Source organism: Pocillopora damicornis, chromosome 13 (genome assembly GCF_964200805.1).
Source record: "Pocillopora damicornis chromosome 13, jaPocDami1.2, whole genome shotgun sequence".
In the NCBI taxonomy this organism is placed as follows: Eukaryota; Metazoa; Cnidaria; class Anthozoa; order Scleractinia; family Pocilloporidae; genus Pocillopora; species Pocillopora damicornis.
The window spans coordinates 10,236,463-10,260,747 of record NC_142682.1 but is presented as its reverse complement, the minus strand read 5'-3'; the positions used below and the strand labels follow the sequence as shown (position 1 = coordinate 10,260,747).

The 24,285-nt window shown below is 37.4% G+C and overlaps 2 protein-coding genes and 1 pseudogene across 10 annotated transcripts in view; 1 reads left to right on the top strand and 2 right to left on the bottom strand.

Moving 5' to 3' along the window:
* Positions 1-1,313, top strand: part of LOC149035428 (uncharacterized) — a 1,336-nt gene extending 23 nt beyond the window's left edge. Inside the window, exon 1 of the mRNA XM_089192039.1 lies at positions 1-1,313. This exon is cut by the window's left edge and continues 23 nt beyond it. Coding sequence (XP_089048165.1) covers positions 673-1,011 — 339 coding nt within the window. The 5' untranslated portion in view covers positions 1-672 and the 3' untranslated portion in view covers positions 1,012-1,313.
* LOC113680399 (phosphopentomutase) overlaps positions 1-20,505 on the bottom strand; it is a 33,335-nt gene extending 12,830 nt beyond the window's left edge. Inside the window, exons 1-14 of one of the 9 annotated variants that reach the window (XM_089192029.1) lie at positions 20,345-20,490; positions 19,531-19,648; positions 18,627-18,770; positions 16,892-16,991; positions 16,097-16,164; positions 15,669-15,757; positions 15,436-15,520; positions 15,153-15,236; positions 7,304-7,327; positions 6,841-7,004; positions 6,331-6,454; positions 6,089-6,154; positions 5,745-5,842; positions 5,005-5,102 (exon numbers count right to left, since the gene is read on the bottom strand). In XM_089192029.1, the coding sequence (XP_089048155.1) occupies positions 5,005-5,102; positions 5,745-5,842; positions 6,089-6,154; positions 6,331-6,454; positions 6,841-7,004; positions 7,304-7,327; positions 15,153-15,236; positions 15,436-15,520; positions 15,669-15,757; positions 16,097-16,164; positions 16,892-16,991; positions 18,627-18,629 (1,003 nt within the window). In that variant the 5' untranslated portion in view covers positions 18,630-18,770; positions 19,531-19,648; positions 20,345-20,490. Of the gene's footprint in view, positions 1-5,004; positions 5,103-5,744; positions 5,843-6,088; positions 6,155-6,330; positions 6,455-6,840; positions 7,005-7,303; positions 7,328-15,152; positions 15,237-15,435; positions 15,521-15,668; positions 15,758-16,096; positions 16,165-16,630; positions 16,722-16,891; positions 16,992-18,004; positions 18,141-18,626; positions 18,771-19,530; positions 19,649-20,344 lie in introns of all 9 variants that reach the window. The other 8 variants (XM_089192030.1, XM_089192032.1, XM_089192028.1 and 5 more) reach the window with 8 other exon arrangements.
* On the bottom strand, positions 1,457-2,230 carry LOC149035427 (uncharacterized; annotated as a pseudogene).
* Positions 20,506-24,285: the final 3,780 nt, after the last annotated feature.

The following is a 24,285-nucleotide window of genomic DNA, read 5'->3' as shown; positions in this document are numbered from 1 at the left end:
CAAAGATGAGTAAAAGAGATCCTGGCACAAGGACGACTCCGTCGTCAAGCTTTGGATCTAGGACTCTAAGGACTTAACCTGGAGATGTCCTATCAGGGTTAAATGTTACTCTGTGAATCGCACGGTCAGTCTAGAGGGCATTTGACGTCTTCTTTTTGAAAATATGGGTTGTTTTTTCCACTGACTCCCATTTTAAAATAACAGATATATCATTATAAGATGGATGATTTTGGAGATACTGTACTCTATTGAAACACAATGACGGTGATGACGGTGATGACGGTGACGACGACGGCGACGATGATGATAAAGGAAATGCATCAACACCTTCGCAACCTGATTATAATTCAACTCCAAGGCCATCAGATGAGGAAGATTTAATGACTTTAATGACGACAATGAATAGGGGAGAAGAGAAGGGGATAAAAACTTCAGACACATCTTTCATTGTAGGTGATACTACTCATTAGCGAGTCATCACTACAAATGACAACGCATGGGAATAACTTACCAGAATTTATCCTGAGGCAGATGCCTCGGAACTCGAGGTTTCTTGTAGTAAGACAAGAAGGTTGCAGGTAAAGATATTTGTTCAGGGCAAGAAAACATCCTTTATATGCTGAAGAAAAGGGTACGAGTAAGCAAAGGTTGGATCTATCACTCCCAAACAAAATGAAAACCTCAGAGCGAGAGGCTTTGATTGCTCAGAAGGAGAAAGAAATTGAAGAGAAACAGAAGTCAATTAAGGAGGATCGGGGAATTGCTGATGATGAGAATGAAGACCAAGCTATAAGAGAAAGAGTAAGAGAAAGATTAATAGGAAATCGAGAGCGGAATGTTGCTCTTGAGAATAAGAGAGAAGAACTTGAAGAAGGCACTTCACTAAGAGAGAGAGTGAGAAACATATTCAAGAAATACGGTTTCACAGTCTCAGCTGTTGTCCTAGCAGTGGGAAGAACGATTGGAATGATTGTGAGCGCATTGACAAGAGGCCAGAATCTGTTTCCATAGAAGTTAGGGATGGTTTTAAGACTCTTGGACGCAAAATAGCTCTCCACACTTCATAGGCTCCACAATTGGCTTGATTTTCAAGACTATTGGATCAGTGATCAGCTTCCTCGGTCAAAATGCATGGCTTCTAATAATGGGAGTAGCCATAATCAAGGGTTGAGCGCGTTCAGAAGAACAAGCGAGGAACTAACAACGCTGATACCAGTCTAGCTGAAATCAATCCTACCTTCAACATATCATGATTTGTTTTATCTAACCTTCGTGGTGTCTTCACCTGAACCTCAGTTGAGGTCGTATTCACTTTATTTAAAGGGTGAGAGGTGCCCCTCTGGGGCCTGCCGCTCCGCGGCCTGGCCAAAGGTATGGGCATTCATGTGCCTTTCTCCGACTGATTTCATCTCCATTGATTTGTTGACTCCGAGCTTCATTTCGGCAGTTGCCTTCTTCAGGCTGTTATTAAACCGAACCGAGTGTTAAGAAAAAAAGTTGAGGGCATGAGCCAGGTGCCTGGTGAGACTGCAAGATCATGCTGGACTTTCACCTCATCAATAGTGAGCTGAAACCTCTGAACGCTCTTCGAAATGTCTGACTTTCTGATCACATCCTCAATACAAAGAACATACGTTGTGCTTCCTTAGCGCTTCCTGATGAACCCAAGATTGATGATCTGACATAGACTTGTACACCGAGAATTCAATTAACGAATATCTCAATCATCTAATTCAGTCCCGTCATCCTAGCTTGCGTCAGACCTTCTGGCTTGTCTGCCATGAAGAAGTCGAATTGCCTATCAACTTTCGCATTATCATTCCTTATGAGATAGATGTGATTGCGTTTGATGGCTTTTCTACCCCCATCGCTGAACTTTTTTCTTCCAAGATAGGTTATTGGATGATCTGCTTCCGGACCAACATTCGTCACATAGATGAAAACAGATCCGAGATCGTGATTATCACCTTCGTTGAAGCGGAAGTCTACCCTTTCGTGGCCTGCCGCGGCCTGTAGCTGATCAAATTCCAAATTCTTCACATATTCGTTTGAGCAATAGAGTGTCATAATTATTGTTTACCTGGCTAAAAGTTGGGTCACCAGGAGGAGCCGATTCACTCCAGATTCCACCCATCTCAAAGAGAATCCTTCTGACGGTAAAGTAGATGTGAAACATCAGAAATATCAAACATCTCTTTGATTCTTCACCTGAGGTGTGCTGAATTTTCATTTCTGTGAATATTAATCTGAATTTTGCATTGAAGGGTTGATTAGGGGTAACAAGATCTTAATCTCTTCATTCAAGCCGCTGATTGGATTCTCGTTAAATGGAACTGTCGGCATCTCCTTCTTTCCTGTTCGGTGCTGCTGTTCTAAAGACGATGCAATGCTTTGGCTGATGAAGTAAGCCATCTGGCAGATTTATTTGCTTGCCCTGAAGTATATCCCGAGACCAACTTTTGATCTTCAATCTCCAAATGCAGTTCATCAAACTGATCTTCTTTCCACATGACAAAGCGACCTTAAGGTCGAGGAAAGTCTGTAAGTACGCATTTAAAGTTGTTGGTGTTGCAAGCAGATTCAAGGCTGCCGAACCTCTCACCTCAAAGGATTCTTCTGAGATTTCAAAGAGCTTTTCAGACAATCTGTAAGCGTGGACCACTGAGATGGCCAAACGTTCTTCAGGTTGATCCTGGCCATGAATTCATGGGTGATGTCACAAGAGAGATGACAAAGTATGATATGAGACGTGAATGAAAGCGATCTTCGCAATAATATATGATATATAACTTCCATATATTCACAACCGTTTATGATATGAGAATAAGAAGACAGAATGTGAATGTTTACAGAGATCAGGGAATCATTGAACAATTCATTTGAACTTTGGGTGAACGCCTCTTCACTTTCCAGTACAGTCAAGAGATGAACTTCAAAGGGGGAAAGAGATCAACTGAATGGGTGAAGAGGCTTCCAGAAGTTGTTTCAGCTTTGAATAGCGAGGTGACCAGGTTGACTGGAAAGAAACCTGTGGTTGCCATCAAAGACAAGTCGGTTGATGTAAAGAGTTCAACGACTTATTCAAGGCCTATTGGCTTGAAAGAAAAGAGACTAGACTTTTCAAATGTGAGATATCTCTTTGCCGCTGGTGAGCTGGAAGGTGGTCAGAAGTGAGCCTCAGACCCTGAGTGGTCTATGAAGTTCTTCAATATTGATAGAACACTTGTAAATAAGAATGAGCCTGTTCTCTACTATTTGAAGGATGGACCAAAGTGTGGTTTTGTCAGAGAAGAGCTCCAGATTGTTCCTCCTGGAACTGAGTTGCCTCCTGAAGGAATTTGTCAATTAGAAAAAACCTAATAAAAAATAAGTTTCTCAATAGACCCTAGCAATCCTAACGAATCAATTCAAGAAACTGATAAAGATATGCACAATAAAAATATTGTCAATCTTGCCAATCAAACTAGCCACCAAGAGGCAGTGACCAAGAATTACGTTGATGAAAAAACAGAAACAAGCGACTTATTCACTTTTTTGTCAAAACATCCCCCCAGAATCTCTTCATTGAGACATTCATAAGGGAAAAAGCAATAAGCTGGTATCACCACAACTCAAACAGGGAAGTACTTCTTTATAATAACTTCAGTGTCCCTGCTTTCGATTCATCAGGATTGAACAACCATGCAACACACAAAAAAATTGCACTCAGACCAAAAATATCAACTTCAATAAACAATGGAAGACTTTTTTTTCATGGAAATAGCCATTTTGATCTTCCTTTTATCACCAATGCTAAAATCCTTACTGTCCTTGGTGTTATCAAGATAATAGGAGAAGTTTAAATGGAACAGCAATAGATACAAGAAACTGCTTGATTAGGAATGGAAGTCAAAATGGTTTTTCTCTTTCCCTTAAAAAAGATAGATATATCATTATTGGTGGAACAGTAGTACCAAAATCAAAATCAACAACTACTGTTGTTGGAGAAAACACGAAATCATTCAGAGTACAAAGAAGATATTTAAAATGTGTTTCTATTGATGTTAAACCTTCAGCAGATTCAAGAGAAAAGCAAGCCCAACAGAAGGAAGGAAAATATTGTCAGCTGTCACTGGAATATGGATAGTAATGGTGATGCTATAGTATATTAATCTTCCTTCTAGTGTAAAGGGAAAAAGCTTCTCAACTTTAGTGCAAGAGAAATTACTTATAGTAATTATGTATATGGGAATTTTTCCAACAAGATAAAGGTAATCTTCATAGAGGTTTAAATTCAGACTGTCATACGTTTTTCGTTTACAAAGACACTCTTATGACAGAAGAACAAATCAAGTCACACCACCACTTCTTCATAGGGAAGTACAACATTGATGCGGATCCTTTGGTATGAAATCACAAAGTATGCTTGCAGGTGCAAAGACTAGAATTTCACAGGTGATGTGAAATTCAAGCCTAATGATGTGTGATGGAGCAAAGGCATGAAATCTTCACACAACAATCAACAGCCTGATGGCGCAACAAGAGGATCACTCAAGATAATATTTTTCACGCCCTCTTCAGAACTCAGGAGTGAGACATTGTGAACATTATTCACCTATAAAAAATTCAAGTTGCCTTGAAATCAATGTTGTCTCCAAAATGTGTAATTGTTTTTTGAAATCAAAGTTGATTTCAAGGTTGACTTGAAATCAAGGTTAAATTTCAAAAGTTGCTTTAAAAATCAAGGTTGTTTTCAAGATGTGCCAGTACCCACTTTTTCCAGCTAGTGGGATTTTGGAGGGATCAATAGACTTATTGATAAGAAATACAATTTATAAAGTCGCTTAGTAATAACCCTGGAAGAAATCTAGTTTGGAGGTCCAAATATGGAGCCTCCAAGTTGTATTTATCTTTTGAAAGGTTACAGTCCTTATGTAAGTATGAAGCAGGGAATTTTATCAAATTAACAAAAAAAAAAACCCAACTACTCTCAATTAGTAATGTTCATGCTTTGAATGCTGATACCTGGATATAGCTCAGGATGTTTTTTTTTGTGACAAGTGAATGCCCACCATCCAAACATACTTCCAATCTCATTTCCAGTGAATACCTTCCACTGACCACTTCAATGTTAAAACACACAAAGAAAAAGACTTGGTCAGAAATGTGAATGCACCAAAATTAAATCTGAACATAATCATAGCTAATCAGCTGGCCTACCACCATTCCTTTTTTCTCTAAAAATAACAACATCGATAACAATTGTAATGTATGATACTTTGACAATGATAAAACATAAAAACTCAATTTAAAAAACAAGCAAAGGATTGTCTTTGGGACTATGCCTTTGTTTTAGACTAGTAAGGGGTTAGATGGAAATCTCTTTTTTCTGTAGTTAAATAATGTCTATGACCACAATGAATAGAACTTAAAAAGTTCTTTCCGAAAATGTGTATATGTAATTTCTCTGGAAATTCATGTCATTGGTAGAGATGAATCTCTTCATCTGGCACAAAATGAAAGCTGAATGCTTATACATTTTCAATGTTGAAAATAATTATAATGGTCTGAATTTAAATTGCAGCTTCATGAATGTGGCAAGTGTAGTCTAAATTAGGAAACGACATCAACATAGAAGGAAGAAACCAGATAGGCAGAAACAAGATAGGAACAACTGTAAACTGGTAACTGTCTCTTTTTTGGTTCAGTGTGTACAGCTAATGTGAATCAATTGTGATGTGTCTAATTGTGAATATGTTACTTACGTTGGCTGTTTCTCTGCAAGAGCCATTCTATCAGAGTCAGGATCATTTGCCAGAATAATGGAACAGCCATTCTCATTAGCAGTATTCATTGCAAGGTCCTTGTGCAAAATTGAAAAAGCTTATAAACAGTGATTCTAAATCTTATGACTACTTTATTCTATAACATTGTATATTTCATCATATTTTTAAAGCAGCTTGTGTGTGCATTGTTGCTTGAAGTCTCCATATTCTAAACAGTTCTTCCTCCTCATTCTGAGAAGCTATATTTAGACTACTCAAAAACCAACTTTTATTCTTTGCAGTCACAAGATTTTCATTGATAGTAGACTCATCTTTTCACTCACTAAGGCACTCTTTCCTTCCTCAGGGTTAGGATATTTTACAGTTGGAAATTCAGGATCTGGATCCATCTTTAGAAAAAATCACAAAGCATTATGATGCATTAAATAATTTGCTAATAAACAATTGGTTGGTATATGTTATTTGACCAAAATTTTTTCAACTTTGCATGAAAATGAATCTTGATATGCTGATTGTGGGAGAAAGGGAGAAAGGGAGAATTACCAGGTTAGTTATCAGAATATACCTGTTCTCTCACAGATACAAAAGGAGGTAGGTTGAATGCCTCAAATGCCAGCTCAGCAAACCTCTGTCCAACACCATGCATAGGAGTGAAAGTGTATTTCAGCCGGGTTTTTCTGTTGTCTTCACTAAAGAGTCAACCATATGATAGCTTTTTATCATCATGTGACCTGATTCATGCTGCCACGCTACGTTAATAGCCACCTATTCTTTATTTTATGTGGTGTCATAGGCAGCTACCAAATACAATCACAAAAAGGATCATAAAATTCACCTTAATAGGTCAAAACTCTCAAAAGTTAACAGTTAGGTGTAATGGGTTTTCTGTTTTGAAAAATTAATAACTGCAGTTAAACTTATTACATTTTTGGGTTGAAAGAAGTCCATAAGAGTCAACAAACCTCAGTATCAATTTTTAAGACCTAAAATTGAATCTAAAACTTACTAAATATATTTTTAAACAGAGGAATACAGGGAAAAGTAAAAATTGAGAAAGAAAAAATGTCACAATTACCTGTAATGGCAATACTTTTTTATGTCTTCAAAGTAAGATGCACATATCTCCTCATAAGGGTCTTTAAGAAGTGGATTGACTAGACTGATTTCCCAGGAGTTTTCCCAAGGAATTCTGTTTTCAGCAATACACTGGGAAATACCCCTGTCATGAGGGGATTTGATCTGAGAACAAAAAGGGAAAAAAGAAAAAAGATCAATTCTCTCTTTACTTATACCATCAGTTGCATATGTACAGATGTCTCCAACTTACAAAAAATTAAGTAAAGAGTGACTTTGGGAAAAAACCACAACAAACTCCGAAAACAAATGAGTATGAGAACATAGCAAGTTGAAGGCATATATTAAAGACTGTCACTGTGGAATCAATTAAAACATGGAAACACCTTAAAGCTATCAAACAATGAATAATGATTGATTATTGTATCAAAGGTCTGAAAGCTAATGGCAGTAAAAGATCATACCTGAGCTCCATTATCCAAATAGACCTGAAAAACAAAATCCCTATCAGTCCTGAGGTTCCATGAGGGGCACCTTAAATATAGAGGCAAAGACTGCTGCCTAGGAAATACTATAATTATAATAATTCTTTTGCTAACTAACTACTATTTAGTAGCAAGATGGGAGATTAATTTTCTCATATGGGGAGTGGCAAAGCAAAGAATCCCATACAGGTATAAGTTTCCCCTCAACGCTGCCATTTTATAGTGGAATTAGTATCTCAAACTTGCAATTAGTTTTTTTAAATTGAGATCCAGTCTTTATGAGCACAAAGTAAAAGTAGAAACGTATCAGTTATTGCCTGATCAAAATTCAATTTCTATCTTTCTGCAAAAGTTATCCAGGAAATACATGCATATGCAGTGCCTCAAGAATTCTTGAGGAAATTAGAAAGTCAATGATCAGCCCTTTGCAGTAAAAGCAAAAGGCTGCATCTCCACGTTTCATTTTGGTTTATTAAATTTGTAGCAACCCTGCAGAATTTCAAAGCCAACTGAGCAACCCATTTCAGCACTGTAATGTCAATTTCAGATTAAATTTTTAGCCAACCAGAGCCTGAAAAAGTGACACAACAATACCATGATAACTGGCAACTCTCTTTAATATGCGCATACTTAAGCAATAACATACTTTTCCTGCTGGTTTACTGGTATAATAACCCACACAGGATGTTTGTAGGATGCAAGAAAACAATTGCAAACCACAATTTTTTTGGACTTTTGAGGAAAAAAAATTTAAGCAGATTTTTCCTCAATAGCATTATGCAACATGATTGATAATTGCCAACTTGCCATCATGCATCTCAGTGGCTACTTTAAGCCCTCTTTAAATCTGTACATGTATGCATGTCTGTGGAATATAAATTACCGTATTTATCTGCGTATAAGTCGAACCCGTGTATAAGTCAACCTCCCATTTTCAAGGTCAAAAATCAGATTTTTCATCATTTCCAGTTAAAGAAAAATTCAGACCGATAGAAAGTTCCCAAATTTTTGATCTATTATTTCTGACAATGTATTGAAAACATGGTGAATTTAAAAGTGAAGTTTAGTAGAACTTGTTTACATCACCACGATTCATGATTTAAGCATATACGAGCACTTAGAGAAGTAATTTACTAGAGAAGTAATTTACCATATTTTGTAAATTGCTTTGAAAATTGAAATCTTCATGCATTTAAATAACCTTTTGAGAGGAAATTTAGCAGACCAAAGAAACACTGAAGAGCTTTGAAGGATTGCTTGATGAAAACACCACCATCTTGGAAACTACAAATTTGAGGAGCACTGGTAATTAACAATAATAATTTATTGACTTCTAAGGCGCAAATTCTATGTATATATATTCAAATGCGCCCTAACATAATAATTACAATAAATATAAAAGATAAAATAACAATAATAATAATAATGATAATGATAATTGGAATACAAAATAACAATTAAATACAATTCATAATAAATAAGATATATAACATATAACTAATAACTAATTACTACTTGAAATGTTCTATTTAAACTTTATCAATGAATAAATAACTATGAAAACTTTATCAATTATAAAATGCTTTCTTAAAAAGAAATGTCTTAAGCTTCGATTTAAAACTATTAACAGAACTAGATTCTCGTATATCCCTTGGTAAATTATTCCATAGCTTAGGTGCCGTAAACATAAATGCCTGGTCACCAAGTGATGCCTTAAACTTAAAACTAGGACAACTGAGTAAGGTCTTATCCCTGGAATTCCTTAAATTATATCTTGACTTGGGCTTGTGTGTAATTAGAGAACTTAAATAAAACGGTGCAAAACCCTTAAAAATCTTGAAAACAATTCATACAATCTTAAATTCAATTCTTAACTTAATATGTAACCAGTGCAACTCCATCAATAGAGGATTAATGTGACAATATTTACTTTCATTGCATATTAGTCTAGCACACATGTGTTGAACATGTTGCAATTTTTTTATTTGATATTCCGGGACACTATACAATAAGCTATTGCAATAGTCAATTCTGCTTGAGATAAAGGCATGGACCAGAGTTTTTGTGTTCTCTTTAGACAAGTATTTTCTTATCCACCTCAGATTGTACAAGTAGTAAGAGGCAGAGTTACATGTTCTTGTAATGTGAGTTGCCATTGTGAGTTTTGCATCAAACCATGAGCCCAAGTTCCTCGCAGATGACACGGGAGTAATTGCTGAGTTGCCAACACAGAGACTGGAAATAGTTACTTTAGCAAGTTGCTGAGATGTACCAATGATCAGAAACTCAGTCGTGTTGTCGTTCAGTTAATCATTCAACATCCAATTACAAATATCATCAATACAGCTTTCCTTTCTAGCCAAAGCAACATCTTGGTTAACACTGGCATTGGGGCAGAAGGACAAATAAAGTTGGCTGTCATCTGCATAACAATGAAAGCCAGGCAGATGTTTGTCAAAGATTTGAAAAATCTTGCTTGCATACAATACAAACAATAATGAACCGAGGCATGAGCCCTGAGGGACACCACAAGACAGTTCAAAGTTCATAGAGAGGGAACTATCGATAAGTATTTGCTGGGATCTGTTACTTAGATAAGATGCAAACCATGACAGTGCTGCACCATGAATCCCAAACCCAGATTTAAGTCTCCCCTGTAAAATACAATGGTCAATGGTGTCAAATGCTGCACTCAAGTCTAACAAAACAAGCAGTGTGACATGCTGTTTATTACTAATTTAATAGAATTTCATTTTTCACTTTCAAGAGTGCGGTTTCAGTTCTGTGAAACTTTCTGTATGAAGACTGTAACACTAGAAATAAATCATTCGCTACCAAGTGATGATGGAGTTGTTTAGCAACTGCACTTTCAGCAAGTTTGGACACAAACTGTAAATTACTGAAAGGCCTATAATTTTTAAATATAGGTTCCAAACCATCTTTCTTGAGCAAAGGCAGAACCAAAGCATTTTTCCATGCAGAGGGAAAGTCACCGTTTTCTAAGGAGTAATTGATCATCTTAGTGATGATTGGAAGGAGAACATCTATTTGTAAACAGTCCAACAATAGCTTCGTGGGAATTGGATCTAAGCCACAAGACTTCTTACTGGATGCTCAAACCAGGTCATGCACTTCTTCTTGAGACAGAGAACTAAACTTGAAGAGTAGAGAATCAATTTCGATGTCATTAGAATCGCAGTCTGTGGAAGCTTGTTGTTTATCATGATTATCAAGGTCTAAATGAATATGGTCGATTTTCTTAATGAAAAACATACCCATCTCATTAGCTAATTTCTGTTTGTCTTCATGCAGTGGCAAATCTGGGCTACCTGTGATGTTCAAGAGTTTCTTGCTTACTTTGAACAGATGTTTTTTTATCGTGGCTATTTTCTGCTAAGAGACTACTATAATAGACCTGCCTAGCCTCATTCATAAGAAAAGTCTTACTCTTAAAAACAGCCAGATCAGACTGACATTTGGAAGATCTCCATTTTCTCTCTGCTTTTCAACGTTGACGCTTAGCTTCTATGATATTTCTGCTCATACAAGGAGCACTTGGACAAGCCAACACTCTTTTTGATGTCATCGGTGCATGATGATCCAAAATGGAGTGCATACAGTTGTTATACAGCTCCGCAACTTCATTACAATCCTTTGAAGCAATGTTGCACAAATCACTACTAGCAATATCGTTTTTAAAAGCAACTAAATCCAGGGACTTGAGCTTCCTGAAACTGATGTGTTTAACAGTAGCCAGTACTTTTCTAACATTAAGACAGCACAAAACAGAGCAGTGATCGGAAAGGAAGCTATCCGGGGAAGGTGTACCTTTAATGATATTGTCAGAGCTGCAACTAATTATCAGATCCAAAATATGTCCCATTACGTGCGTAGGTGATTTTACATGTTGAGTAAGACACAACGATCCCAATAGATCCGCAAACGCAATGGTATCCGCATCATCACTGACATCAAGATGAACATTGAAGTCACCAGATATGCAAATTGGCACTTTAGATAGTACCAATGATTCCAGATGAGTAGCACGGTCACATAGCCATTTGCTGTAACATAGTTCAAAAATAACTATTTTTTTATTTTTTCACTTTTTATCACTTTTTGACTTTAATTTTGATCAAAATGTACATTGTAATCAATATCTGTAAATATTTTTATTATTTTGCATTAATAACACTAATTTTGGTATTACCCACAATCCCTTGTGGGCGTGGCACATTTTTGGTTTTTCATAAAATCTTAAGAAAATCAATGTAAAAATGGAAAAAAAGAGGTTTTGTAATCATTAGTTCACATTGAAGCAATGATTTCCTCATTTTCTTTTAAAGGGAGTTTGTAAATAGACTTTCGTCCTCTCTTTCTGACTGGTAGGTCACCGCAAATGTGACGGAAAGTAGCAGCATGTACAAACGCTTTCCGTTTTTCGTCAATTGTGAAGGTCATGTCATGAATGTTCTCCCTTATGTAAAAGTGCCCCTTAAGAACTCTGTCTCCTCTGTAATAATGACACTGATAGTCATCTGTGACATTACTGTCAAGTTCTTCAACTCCATCAGAAGTGACCTGAAGGAGATAGAAGTCGTAGACAGGATCATCTTCAGCGGCTATCGCAACTGTACTTCCCTTGCTGGCCAGGTCAGCTATGTAGGAAGCAGTATCATGGTCTAAAATTGGTGCTTCAGTTGCCTGTCGAGTGGTTGCCACATCACCCTCTCTGGTTAGCTCCACCAGCTTCCATTCATCAAGCCATGCCTTGTTAGTGCAATACTCCTCATCATTCACAATGCAACTGATGCAGTAACATGAGCAAATCATACTGCCTGTTGCTTTTGTCATAAACTACTAACGGCTTTTGACAATGCTTTGGACAATTTCCGCCTTCTTTCGGGGTGTGGAAGGGAGTGTCTTCTTGACTTTATCTATAGCACGTTTTTTCGACGTCCGGTTTGCGAAACCTGGAGAATCCACGCTATTATTAAATTCTTGTGCTTCTGTTCGCTTCTTTTCACGGTATTTTCTAACTCTTTCTCTTGTTTGCTGCCTTGTCTTTTCTCTTTTTTCTTGTGCTGCGATACGGGAAGCTTTTCTGTGCTCCGTTGCTTTTTGTTGGCGTTTGTTTTTTTCGGCAATGCTTCGTGTGTGCGGCCGAATTGATTTCTCGGCTTGCAATTTCTTTCGCCGTTCTTTAACTTGAGCAATCTTTTTTGCCTTGTTTTGTTGATAATAGGCCTTGTCCCTTTCTCTTTTTGCCGCTGCTTTTCTTTCTTGCGCCGCCTTCTTTCGCGAAATACCTGAATTTAGATTGGACTCTTTTGTTTCCATCTGCTGCGGTTGAATTCCCTCAGTGTTGAAAATCGCGTAAAACATTTCACTATTATGCAATAATCTGCCCCTGCAAACTCTGTATGGACTCCCATGTTATTGTCTGTGCAAACAAACCATGTGCTTTCAAAGAGAAGCTGCGAAGGAGCGGATTTCGTGAAAGTTTTGGTGGTGTTTTTCGCCATATTCCTTCGTCACTTTCCTTCGTTACGGTTCATGAACACGGAAACAATGGCGGAAATTGTTTCTGCGTCGACCAAACGTAAATTTCTAGCGTTAGATCTAACGAAATGGGTTGAAACGTTCTGTAAATTTAGCTTAATACAAGCCCATTCCAGGAGAGGTGAGCTTGTTTACTCAACTTAACAAGAATCGCGTCTGACAACGGATCTACTGGTGGATATGTGATGGAATTAAGCTCAATATGGCCGTTACGAAATGTTTCTGCGCGTTTTATTTTGATCTGGAAAACATTCTACTTGACGATTCAACTTCAGCGTTGGTTTGTAAATATTATGATGTATGCCCATTACATTTTTGTTATTAGTTTGTTGCTTACACAGTCGAAATTATCATTATTGCTAGTTTTGCACACTATGGTTGTTTTAATAGTTGCGAGCGTTACATTGTTCAGTGATAAAAACAGACGTTTATAACTTGCGTTAGAATAAACCATTCCTGTTGCAAATCATACTGCCTGTTGCTTTTGTCATAAACTACCAACGGCCAAAAAATAGTGGCCCCATGTGCGTTCTATATTGAGATATTTCATTTTTTTTCTTCCGTCTGATACATTTCATGTTACGCGTTACACCCAGGAATTCACGCATTTTCAGGAAATATTTATTTTTTACAATTTTCACTTTGTCGCAAACCTTGTTTTCTTTACACCAAAATGAAGTAGGATAACTAAGCTTATATTGTGGAAAGTGTGAGATTTAGAGGTTAAACCTTCCCGAAGATATTCGTTAGCAAAAGCACTTGAGTCCAAAATGGCGGCGTGACTGTGCTACTCATCTCCAGGTATTCACTAAATTCAGGAAAAAAAGTACTTGAAGTAATAGGGTGAGCAGCAGAATACGGTGGTGTGTACACAATCACAAGTCTAAGCTGTAAAGATAAACCATCAGTCATATATTCAGAAAACTCAAAAGAAGTCTTTCACTGGTGGACAGTCAACGTATGTTGAGACTCTGTCTACATAAAAGAGCAGTACCACCCCCTCTATGATCAGTACGAGGACAATGAAACAATCAGTACCCATTGGGAGTGATCTCTTTACAGACTAGAGCATTATTCTGGGTTAGCCATGTTTCAGTAATAGCAAAAATATCAGCTTTGCAATCTTGAACATAATCACATAAGGATGCAGATTTATTTCTCAGAGAATGAGCGTTCAACAAACAAAAGGACAGATTAGAAGAACAATGATTAACTTGATTAGTGACGGGATCAGGATTCAACTTGAAAAAGAATGTCACCAATCAACAGGCAGAATGTTGCATACACATAAGAATAATACAAACAAGGTCTTTTAGATAGTCTGTTAACCAGAACTGGATGGACAATACGCTGGTACTTCACTAACAAAGACAACAATGTGTTTCCAAATTCCACATGGTGAATCAGTGGACCACATCTCCACAGTATGCTAATTTCAGAAGTTTCATTGAAGCACAGACATGATGAGGAGAAAAAAGTCATCTCAAGAGCCAGAGAATGACTTTCCTTCAGATACAGATGCCAGAAATGTCTGGGCCGGATGTTAGCAGAACTCCTCCACTTACATTTATAAGTAAGCAAGCTCCCTGAAGTCAGAAAGCACACCAATATTATGGGGAGCAAAAAACACGTCTGACCTCCACAGGTCCCATGAAAACAATGAAGACACCATCAAAGTGAAAACCCACTCAATTCACCATTCTCAAGGCCATAGAAAAGATGAGATTGTCCGGGAAGAAGTTCCACCGTGCAATTGCTCTCTTATTGAGATGGTCATCGCTGACAGTTGTTATGCAAAACTTGTAACTAAGCTATTGCGATCATTTGATGAAAATGAGAGTTCAGTACCATAAACAGCAGTGAAGCTGTAAGGAAAAATGTCTGCTCTACAGATCAGAAGATACAACAGAAATCAGCTCTAGTATGTTTCTGTTTAAGCCGCGTAAAATTTATTATTTCAAACTTTTTCGTGCATGAAGAACATGCTGAAAACTGATAAAACTCAAACACAATTAGAACTGATTTTGTAAACTCGGTTTTACTAACAGACTTCAGGCAGTTGTTATGCTAATTTCTTGGATTGCTTAGGTTAGGTCTTGTGTATAAGTCAAGGGTGATTTTTTGGGCTGATTTTTCGGTCATAAAAGGTCAACTCATACATGGATAAATACGGTAGTTATTGTTAAATATCCCTTGTGTCTTAAAGTGATCGTAGACAATGCTGAGAGCTGCTCCCATCAGGTGGTAAGTAGCATAACTCTCATACCTTATAACCATTATCATCTTTGGGGTTGTGTGAAGCTGTTATCATAACTCCACAAACACATCTATATTTCAAAACTCCATAGGGCTGTAGCACAAAATAAAAGAAAAAAAACTATTAAATTTAGCATGCATACATATTGTAGTAAAGTGCAGACCAATGAGTACAAGCTTTGATCATACATAACAGAGTTAACACCCACTGATAGCAACTGTGATAACAATTAATCACAAACATCTTAATACAACCAAAGCGTTTATTTTCAAGTAAATGTACATGTACTCACAACAAATGGAGTGGGCGTAATACTTGAAAAAATATACACTGGGACTCCTTGGCTGGCAAATACACAGCTTGTTCTTTGGGCAAGGCTAAAATAAGATGAATATCAAATCATCATGTAAAATTGGTTTAATTCAATCTTGCTATAATTGAAAAAAAGACTGCTTGAGTAAAAAACATTTTAAAAAAAACATACATACATTTACCTGATCAGACCATTAAAATTGAACCACTTACCGTTTACTGTTATGCCGTGCATCAAATCCAATAATGACTCCCCTTTCTTTGATATCTGGAAACTGCTTTTCTAAATACCTACAAAGACCCTTTAAGGACAAAATGTAAATATTAAATGCACATACAAAGTTAGCTATATAAATACAAAAGTTTTTCAACTATCATACTCAGATGAGAACAACATAACATCAAGGGTCTAAAGCATTGGCATGTTTTCTTTTGTTTTGTACCCTTTGGTTTCTGGTGTTACATAATAAATTCAACATAGTTTCCACTTTGGCTAAATCTATACAGATGACAGGAGAACTGTTGAAACATGTCCAAAGAAATAAAAATTTTCCCACATTTCTTAAAATTTCAACATGCCTGCTGCTCTCCAGACCTAGGGGAGATATGTATTTCAATAAGGCAAAACTGCTTTAACTTACTTGAGTAGCTTGTATGATTGTCAAATCATTTATTCTATTAAAACCTGCTCCCATTTTTGATCGCAAACCTACAAACAAAGATGTAATTTTGATTTAAAAGGGTGAATCTCGTGTTAACAAGACATTGAAATACATGTACACCATGCTAGCACAGGCTGTGGCAGAAAACAAGCATTGACGTCTTAGAGGACAAAGCAAGTATTTCTTTTATGAGTTGCATTGTATTTTATCCCTGATAATCAATACTAAACCTTGAAAAAATTATTATTCTCACTCCTGACCCAGCCCTTCTAGGATATTTGACCAGATATATGAAAAAACAAGTTGTAGTCTGATTTGTTTATAAAAGAACAAATATTGAGTAAATGATAAGAGCTGATAAAGATAATCTGTTATTAGTTAGAACAAACATCATACAGTTGTAAGTTAACCATCCCTATCTGCTCCCAAACAGCTAGAGGAAGTCAAGACACTGATTTTCAGAGATAATTATCCCAATTTAACCATAAGATCTTTCTGCAGATGCATAGTCACCTTAGTGGAGGTTCAATTTCTCCCATTAGTATGCCTTATGTTGAAAAGAGGCTCCAAGTAACTAGCCCCTCTAACATCTCTTCTTTGTAAACTAGGTGTGCAAGTAAAAGTGAAAAAAAGTGAAAAGTGAAAAAATGATGAACCAACAGGAGCCAAATTTAATTAGAAAACCTAGAGTGTAACATACAAACAGCTGTACATCATACATTGTTGTAGGTTCTTAATTATGAAAACATGACCAAAAATATTATTAATGATTACCTGCAGTGCCAAAAGATAATGGTGACATCATTATTTGTCTCAGTTCATCAAACTTCATCTCTTTTATGAGAAGTCTAACTTCTGCAATGCTGGCTGGATGCTGCACGGTAAAAAAAACAATTTATCTTTAAGTTTACAACCCTAGTCATAGATGAAACTGATGAAACACTCCTCAATTTCCTTCTTATAAGATAGGTAAAGATAATTGTGCAAAGGTGAAGTCAGTATGGTATCTACTATTTGTGACAACAAGAATGAGAATATTGGGCATTCCAGTTGTAGAAAGATCAATTATAAGGAACAAAATAAAGTAAAAGATGTAAAAATTTAGCAGCATAATCAAGCATGTATCTCCAGTGTACTTGGCCTGAACATGTCAAATGTTGACAATCTTTACACTCACCTAAGTTGAATTGGTTTGTTAATTAATTAATCAAAAGCACCAAGAAGATACTTTCCAATTTGAGCCAGGAGGTATTGGAAATCAATGACCCAAGAATCAGAAGCTTTCCTTAAGGCTGAGCCTGGATCAATTTCCCCTAAAGAGTCTTTCATCTTACATTTTAGAAATTACCAATTTACGTATGATACACGAGATTAATAAGCAAAAAGTGAGCCTAATACTTAATTTAAAATCACTTGTCAGTTTCCATATTTGACTCTTGTTCATTCCCCTGCATACTGCAAATGGTTTGAGCATGTGGGTAACATGCAATAGTGTCATCTGATTGTCTGGGTGAGTATAGTTCTGAGAGAGATTGTTGTCTAAAGTAGTGACTGACATTTTGACAACCTAACTGCAAGTCATAACTTGACTCAATTGAATAGCTGATATCAATTGAAAGTACTAAGTGTGGTTCATGTAAACTTGTCAGTCACTTCAGCCATGATGTTTGCCATACATTTGACTGACAACAACTATTTACTTGACTCTGATAATGACTTCCAATCAGGATGCTAAAACATCAGTCACCACTGCCAACAACAGTCTTTCTCAGGACTACACTCACCCAGACCATCATTCTACACTACCACATACCCCTGTATGTTAGTTTTAACATTTTCTAAGTAATTTCAGTAACTGCAATAATTATTTCATGTACATGCACCTACAGCAGGACTACAGTAAATACACCATTGTTTGGTGAAGCCGTGGTTCTTAAAAAGATCTATTTTTTTCACACTTGCTGCTTGTGTTCTGTTTGTATGGTGCCACTCCCTTAAATTGTAACACCTCCAACTGTAAAGCCTAAAAAAGTATGTAATTATGAGAATTACACAGTACATATTTTCATGTTTCTCCAAACTCTCACATACAACATTCTCTACATAAATTGAGAAAGTAACATGTCAAGTGCTTGTAACAGTGCAGTACATCTCAGACCTTCAGATTCCACACCCTGATGCTCTACCACTGAGCTACATACACTCTATGGCGAGCAAGGCCCGATACAAATAGGAATTTCTAATGGGCCTTGCTCACCATGGAGTCTCTGTGGCTTAGTGGTAGAGCATCAGAGCGCAGAATCTAAAGGTCTGAGGTTCAATTCCTCATTGGGACTCATGAGGTGATTTTTGTGATGAGACAAAAAAAAATCTTCCTCTATTTCTCTACCAACCTTAAAACTTATCTTATTCTTATTCTATTGACAAAACATCATGATATCGACACTGCTGATCCCAGAAGTATTCAGGACGCATGTCATATATGAACTTCAGAATGGGCCTTGCTCACCATAGATTCCCTGTGGCTCAGTGGTAGAGCATCAGAGCGTGGAATCCACAGGTCTGAGGTTCAATTCCTCATAAGGACTCAGAATTTTTTCTTTGTCCCACACCCATAACAAGAAAAAAAAATCTTTCTCTAAGTCCTGTTTTGCTGTGCAGTGCAAAAAGAAAAATAAACAAAGTTTGCAAATCAAGATTCTGCAGGAAAGCCTGCCTGAGATGTCAACACTCTGCTAGAGGCCTTTCCAGTTATAACACCTTTTGCTCTTCAGGTACAGGTTCCCCCTAAAATATTCTTTCAGCCTTACTATGCATTCCTTTTCAGATTGTACAACTTTTTCCCACAAATTAAACTTAACTGCTTCCTCTAACTAGAAGGAATAAAAGGGAAATTTTCAAACTTTTAGCCAGATTTTGTTGACAGTCACCTTAAATGGTCCAAGGTTGATGATAATATATCAAAATCTTTTATAGCAACAACTTAAAGCAAGCCTTAATTCTATGACATCTGGCTAAAAAACAGTCCTTTCCCTTCATATGCATTTTAAAAGTAATTCCATAGAACATGCACAAACAACCCTTTTGACTATATTGGCAAGTACAAAACGCATACTTGGTAAGAACACTGTAGACTGTTGTGCCTTGATATCAATCCTTGAGATATTGCATGAATCTCCCAAAACAAATGCCAGCCAACCTTAGTTCAAAGACGAACTGAGCAGCCAGCAGCTAGGCAAGTTACATTAAATCAAACCAAGTGCTTTCTTTTTTTGAGCCACCAAACTTTTATTCTTGGTAACTATTTTGAAATTTTAAGATGTTAAATAGTAACTTTGAAAAAAAAGTTAATCTTGGATTATCTTATATCCCAGTTATCTAAATATACCACTTCTGTGGCATCTTACTCCTACCAGCCCTGGCTTGTCTTTTCCTAATCATATATGTCACCCACAGGGAGTGTTAAATGCAGGTATTCAAATTGGTCTTGATGGCTTCTTATGACAACTTTTCTTAAATAGCCATCTCATGCTAATGGTAAAAACACAGCAAATACTAGGCTTGACACAGTGGTTAGGAACAAGTCTGACTAGACCACTTTGATTAAAAAAGTTCACTTCCAAAAATAAGCCAAAAAATTCCAAAATAACCTGAATTGTCATGGAAGATGACCTTGAACTAGGAACTGCAAAGTCTTCAAAAGCCAATTATTAAGGGGAGTATCAACTACCATTCGGTAAGGGCAACCCCCAGGCAACCCACAGACCCACAGAAATTCAAGGGGATTTGTTGGAAGACTTTGCCCAAGAAGTCTGGGAGATTAGAGTGCTCTTGAGTCCCTACCTGGGGACTTACCCACAGGATTTGCTAAGAAGTACCTTTACCCTTCACTATTTTTATCGAGTCAAAAAATATCAAAGGAGAAATTAGGGAAGATCCGTGTATGACCCCATCCTCTCATGAAAAAAAGCATTAGTCCCACAAGCCAATTTATAATCAGTCAACTGTAGGCATAATGAAGTATGGGTCACAAGCAGATCTTCCCAAAAATTCGACCGGTTAGAGAAATTACCACTACGAGCGGGGAAAAGGTTGTTTCAACAAAACTTAACGAAGGCAGCAGTTTCCAAAGATGGGGGCCTAAAAAGCAATGATGCTACTAAAGGCATGTCGCTGTATGATGCTGAAAGAAAGGCGAGCCTTTTATATGCATTACAAGACACTTACCTTGTCTAAAATTAACCATTCTTTTACCTTCTCGTCTAGATTATCTTCACCTGAATTGACCTGGAATGCACCGTAGTCATCACTATCGATCTCTTTACTGAGCTCCGCCGCCAACTCCGCCATTTTACAAATTGAGCCGTATGTCTAATATAGCGTTTTGCGCTCAGAGCCAAGTAGTGATTCGTATAAGCTGCATACTGTGTACTATATAGTGACTCCTTTACCGCTGGGCAACCCCTTTTAAAAAGTAAGCAGTTTTAGACTGCATATGGCCACTGAAATGCAGAATCAGTTCTAGCAGTGAAAAGAAGAAGAGTTTGTAAAATGAGGTTAGAATGTGGTGTTCTAGAGGATTTGTCTCTATTTAAAAAACTTGTCACATTCCACAAATTCAGGAGTACCGTACCCTGTTTCGCAAGAGAAAGATGATTCAAGAATAGAGTGACTGACATGACACTCAACCAATAATTAAATGGTAAAATAAAATCATAGCAACAACAACAATAATGACAACATAAATAGTAGTAATGGTAATTTATAGAGGCTGGCTCAAGACAGGTCTGACAGTCAGAAATTTTCACAGAATTTCCGCTGAAAGGTTCCTCCAAACTTCTTAAGAATATCAGAATTTTGTTTGGAAGTGTCAAGCGATTCCAAAAATTATTTTTTTTGACAGATTCAACAATATCACTCAGTTGTCGACACTCAGAAATTCAGACTGCCGAGTGCGAATAGACCAAATGACCGAAGTTCGAAGTTTTCATCAAACTGACAATGAAACCTCCACACAAAACCTATTGAGAACATTCGATGTTAGTTTAGAAATGCCAAGAGATTCCGAGAATTGCGTTGGTTTTAGTCAGTGGTCAAGCTTGAACGTACCCTACGAAAACACGTAAAACATGTATTAAAGCCTGGGAGGTCACTTTCGTTTCGCAGATGTTGCCTTCGAGAACTCTGTGGCCACAGGCAGCCCAAGCTCCAGCTGTGAGACGATCATCTTGCGCAATAACATGTGCTTTTTGTTTTTCATGGACAAATTTTCCGAGGTTATCGAACCTCAAATCGCTTGGTTGTCGACGCTTCAACAGACAGCAGAGCACGATCTCAAACAGGCCAGATACCCGACAATCAGAAATATCCACCGAATTTCGTGAAACTTTTTTCACAGAGTATAGATTTAAAAAGATTGTTCGGTTTTAAATGTCAAGGAGGGTCAAATTGTGTTTAACTTTAAATTATGTTTCGAAGTTGTGAGAGTCCTCGTTTGCTTGCTGGCGTGTGTAAATCTTACTGTTCCTCCCCGAAAACTGAAAGTCCGATAATCGGCTTTTGCTAGCCAGACACAAGGGGATTTTATGCGACTTTTAGTCATCGAATTACATAGGTTTCTTTTTTGTGAAATGTGCAGTAGAAATTTTCAAATTTATGTGACTAGCAAATAATCAGCGAACGAAATCTTTTACATACTGCTTATAAATCTGCCTATAAATGCAGTCCAACCTGCAAAACAATATACATTTGAGAAGGTTTGCAACGAACCCAAGAATGTACTGGTCGACTCAGCACGCACGGATGGGATACTGCCCGCTTGAGCGGGCCAGATGGGAGAATACTACCCTCTAACGGAACCAATCAGATTTCAAGATTTGTAGAATACCGCCCGCTTACACATCGAGAGAAAAATAACTTGACATATCGACCGCTATACCGATCGAGTCGGTTAATATGTCGGTCTCTCTGTGGGTCGAGTGTCGATTGAGACTCGGTCGATACGTCGACCGACAGGTGATCGATATGCGGTGTCGGTGAAGTGTCGGTAGTCTCGCGGTCGGGTGTCGGTGATCTTTCAGTCAAGTTATCCATCGGTCAATTGTCGCTGCATAAGTGGTCAGGTAACGGTCGATGGTCGGTCACTAGCTTTTCACCGCCCATATTATTCTCGCGTAAATCACATGACAATGCCCGTCAGACTTAAATCTTAACTTTTCCCAATGACTTGTCTCCTTTTCCACAACGGAGTCGACGTCATACATGGTCTGTAAGACTCTAGTTGTTAGAAAACCGTCCCAATAAATCTTCGCAGATCTATACAAATTTGCTTGTGACTGTTATAAGGATCCCAATGGGATTAACCGTCAGCTGTTAACCGGCTAAAAAAAATTTACCGTTAGACGTAGATTGACAAATTTCAACAGTAAGACATCGAAAGAGTTCACGGTAGTTTTATTTTATGATTTTTTTTAATGGCAACGGAGAAAAATCAAACTTTAGCCGTAAAATGGCGAATCTCATTAGCCGTAAAGCCATCAACCCATTGAGACCTTCAGTTATTGGGGAAATCGTGTGGACAAGAAACCGGAAGAAAACCGGTCACAGCACTTGAAGACATTTTGAAACTTTCATTTACTTTTCCAATAATGCTATTCAGTTTTGCTGCAAAGTGGCTTGGCTGTCGCCGAGCTGGTGAGTTCAATGTTTGAGGGCAATTTTCTACAGGTGGTTTCCTTCACATGTGGAGCACAAACCGGCACTTGGTTTTCTCGGAAACTTACGGCCAAAACGCTAACCTGATACCATACTACACCATTTACTGATCGGAAAATTGCATACATCTGCAACGGCCCAACGGCCTGTTTGTATTCTTTCCCACCTGTATTGAACGGCCACTTACAGCGAACCCACTCAAATGAAAGTAAGAATAACCTTTCAAGCAAAACTGAATCTATTGAATCTCCCGTAATCGATGTTAGTAGTAGCTCAGAGCGAGTTTTTGTTCATGAAGTGGTCAGTTATAGCAGGAAATGGCTTTTCGTCAACCCCGGATCTCAACTCCTGGAACAAATGGGTTAAGAATAAAAAAGTTCAGGTGGGACATAAGTTTAACCGCCAAAAGTAACCAGACGAGAAATATGTCGTAAGACTTTGCACTTTTCACGATCTGCTTTAAATTTTTCCAGTAAAAAGGAATGGTAAAATGCAGGAACTTGAACAATTGATTTGAGTACACACACTCTGTTCAAGATGCGATGAGTGCGCAAGCAGAGAAGTGTGACCTCAGGAAAGTAGTCCTTTGGAGATTACGCAACATTGTACGGTGACTGGAGTAATAACGCGAGGTAGGTTTCTCAAGACCAGCTGAATAATCCTTTAAAACTCATAAGAATTCTACAATTGTTCAACAGAACAAACTAAAGGAAACACAATGATCGCATGAATATTAAGATTTAGGGAATAGCCCTTGTTTTAAGGTTAATTCACAATAATCGATTCAGTCAATACCCGTAAATGCCGTAACTCCAGCGAAGTTAGCGACCTGTTGGATTTAGAAGCTCCAGCTAAGGATGGTACAAAAAAACGCAAAGCGAGTACAAACGACGGGTAATCATAAATAATTTAACTCTAATCCTAAAAACGGTACTTCCAGAAATCATATACCCTGTAGTCACATATATATTGATTGCTACAGGTAAAGGGGTGAGACATACGATTATAAATGTTTGAACATGAAAGAAAAATTGAAATGCCAAGAACTGCCTGATTCTTGAATCAAAGTGCTCTGTGAGCAAACTCGTGAATTCACAGATGACTTACATGATTTTTTGGATTATGTTTAATGTTATCTGGTTTAGGGAATTTTGTGGTTGATTGTCATATTTAGAGTACGAGCAATAGTTCAGTGTTTGCTAATGTAGCAAAGAAACAAAGTAACGTTGGGATAAGAAGGCATTACAATTGAGATGGTCATGCTATCACATTTGACAGGGGTGGATGATGTCATGTGTTTTAATCATACCGACATCATTTTTGTTTCTGGTTCAAAAGAAAAGGTTGGAAGTAAATGTGGGTGAAAAGTGAAATTTACTGTCTATCATTGTGAATATTGGAAAATCAAGGCAATACTGTCGCAATGAAAGCATTAATGATTTCCTCTTTATCAA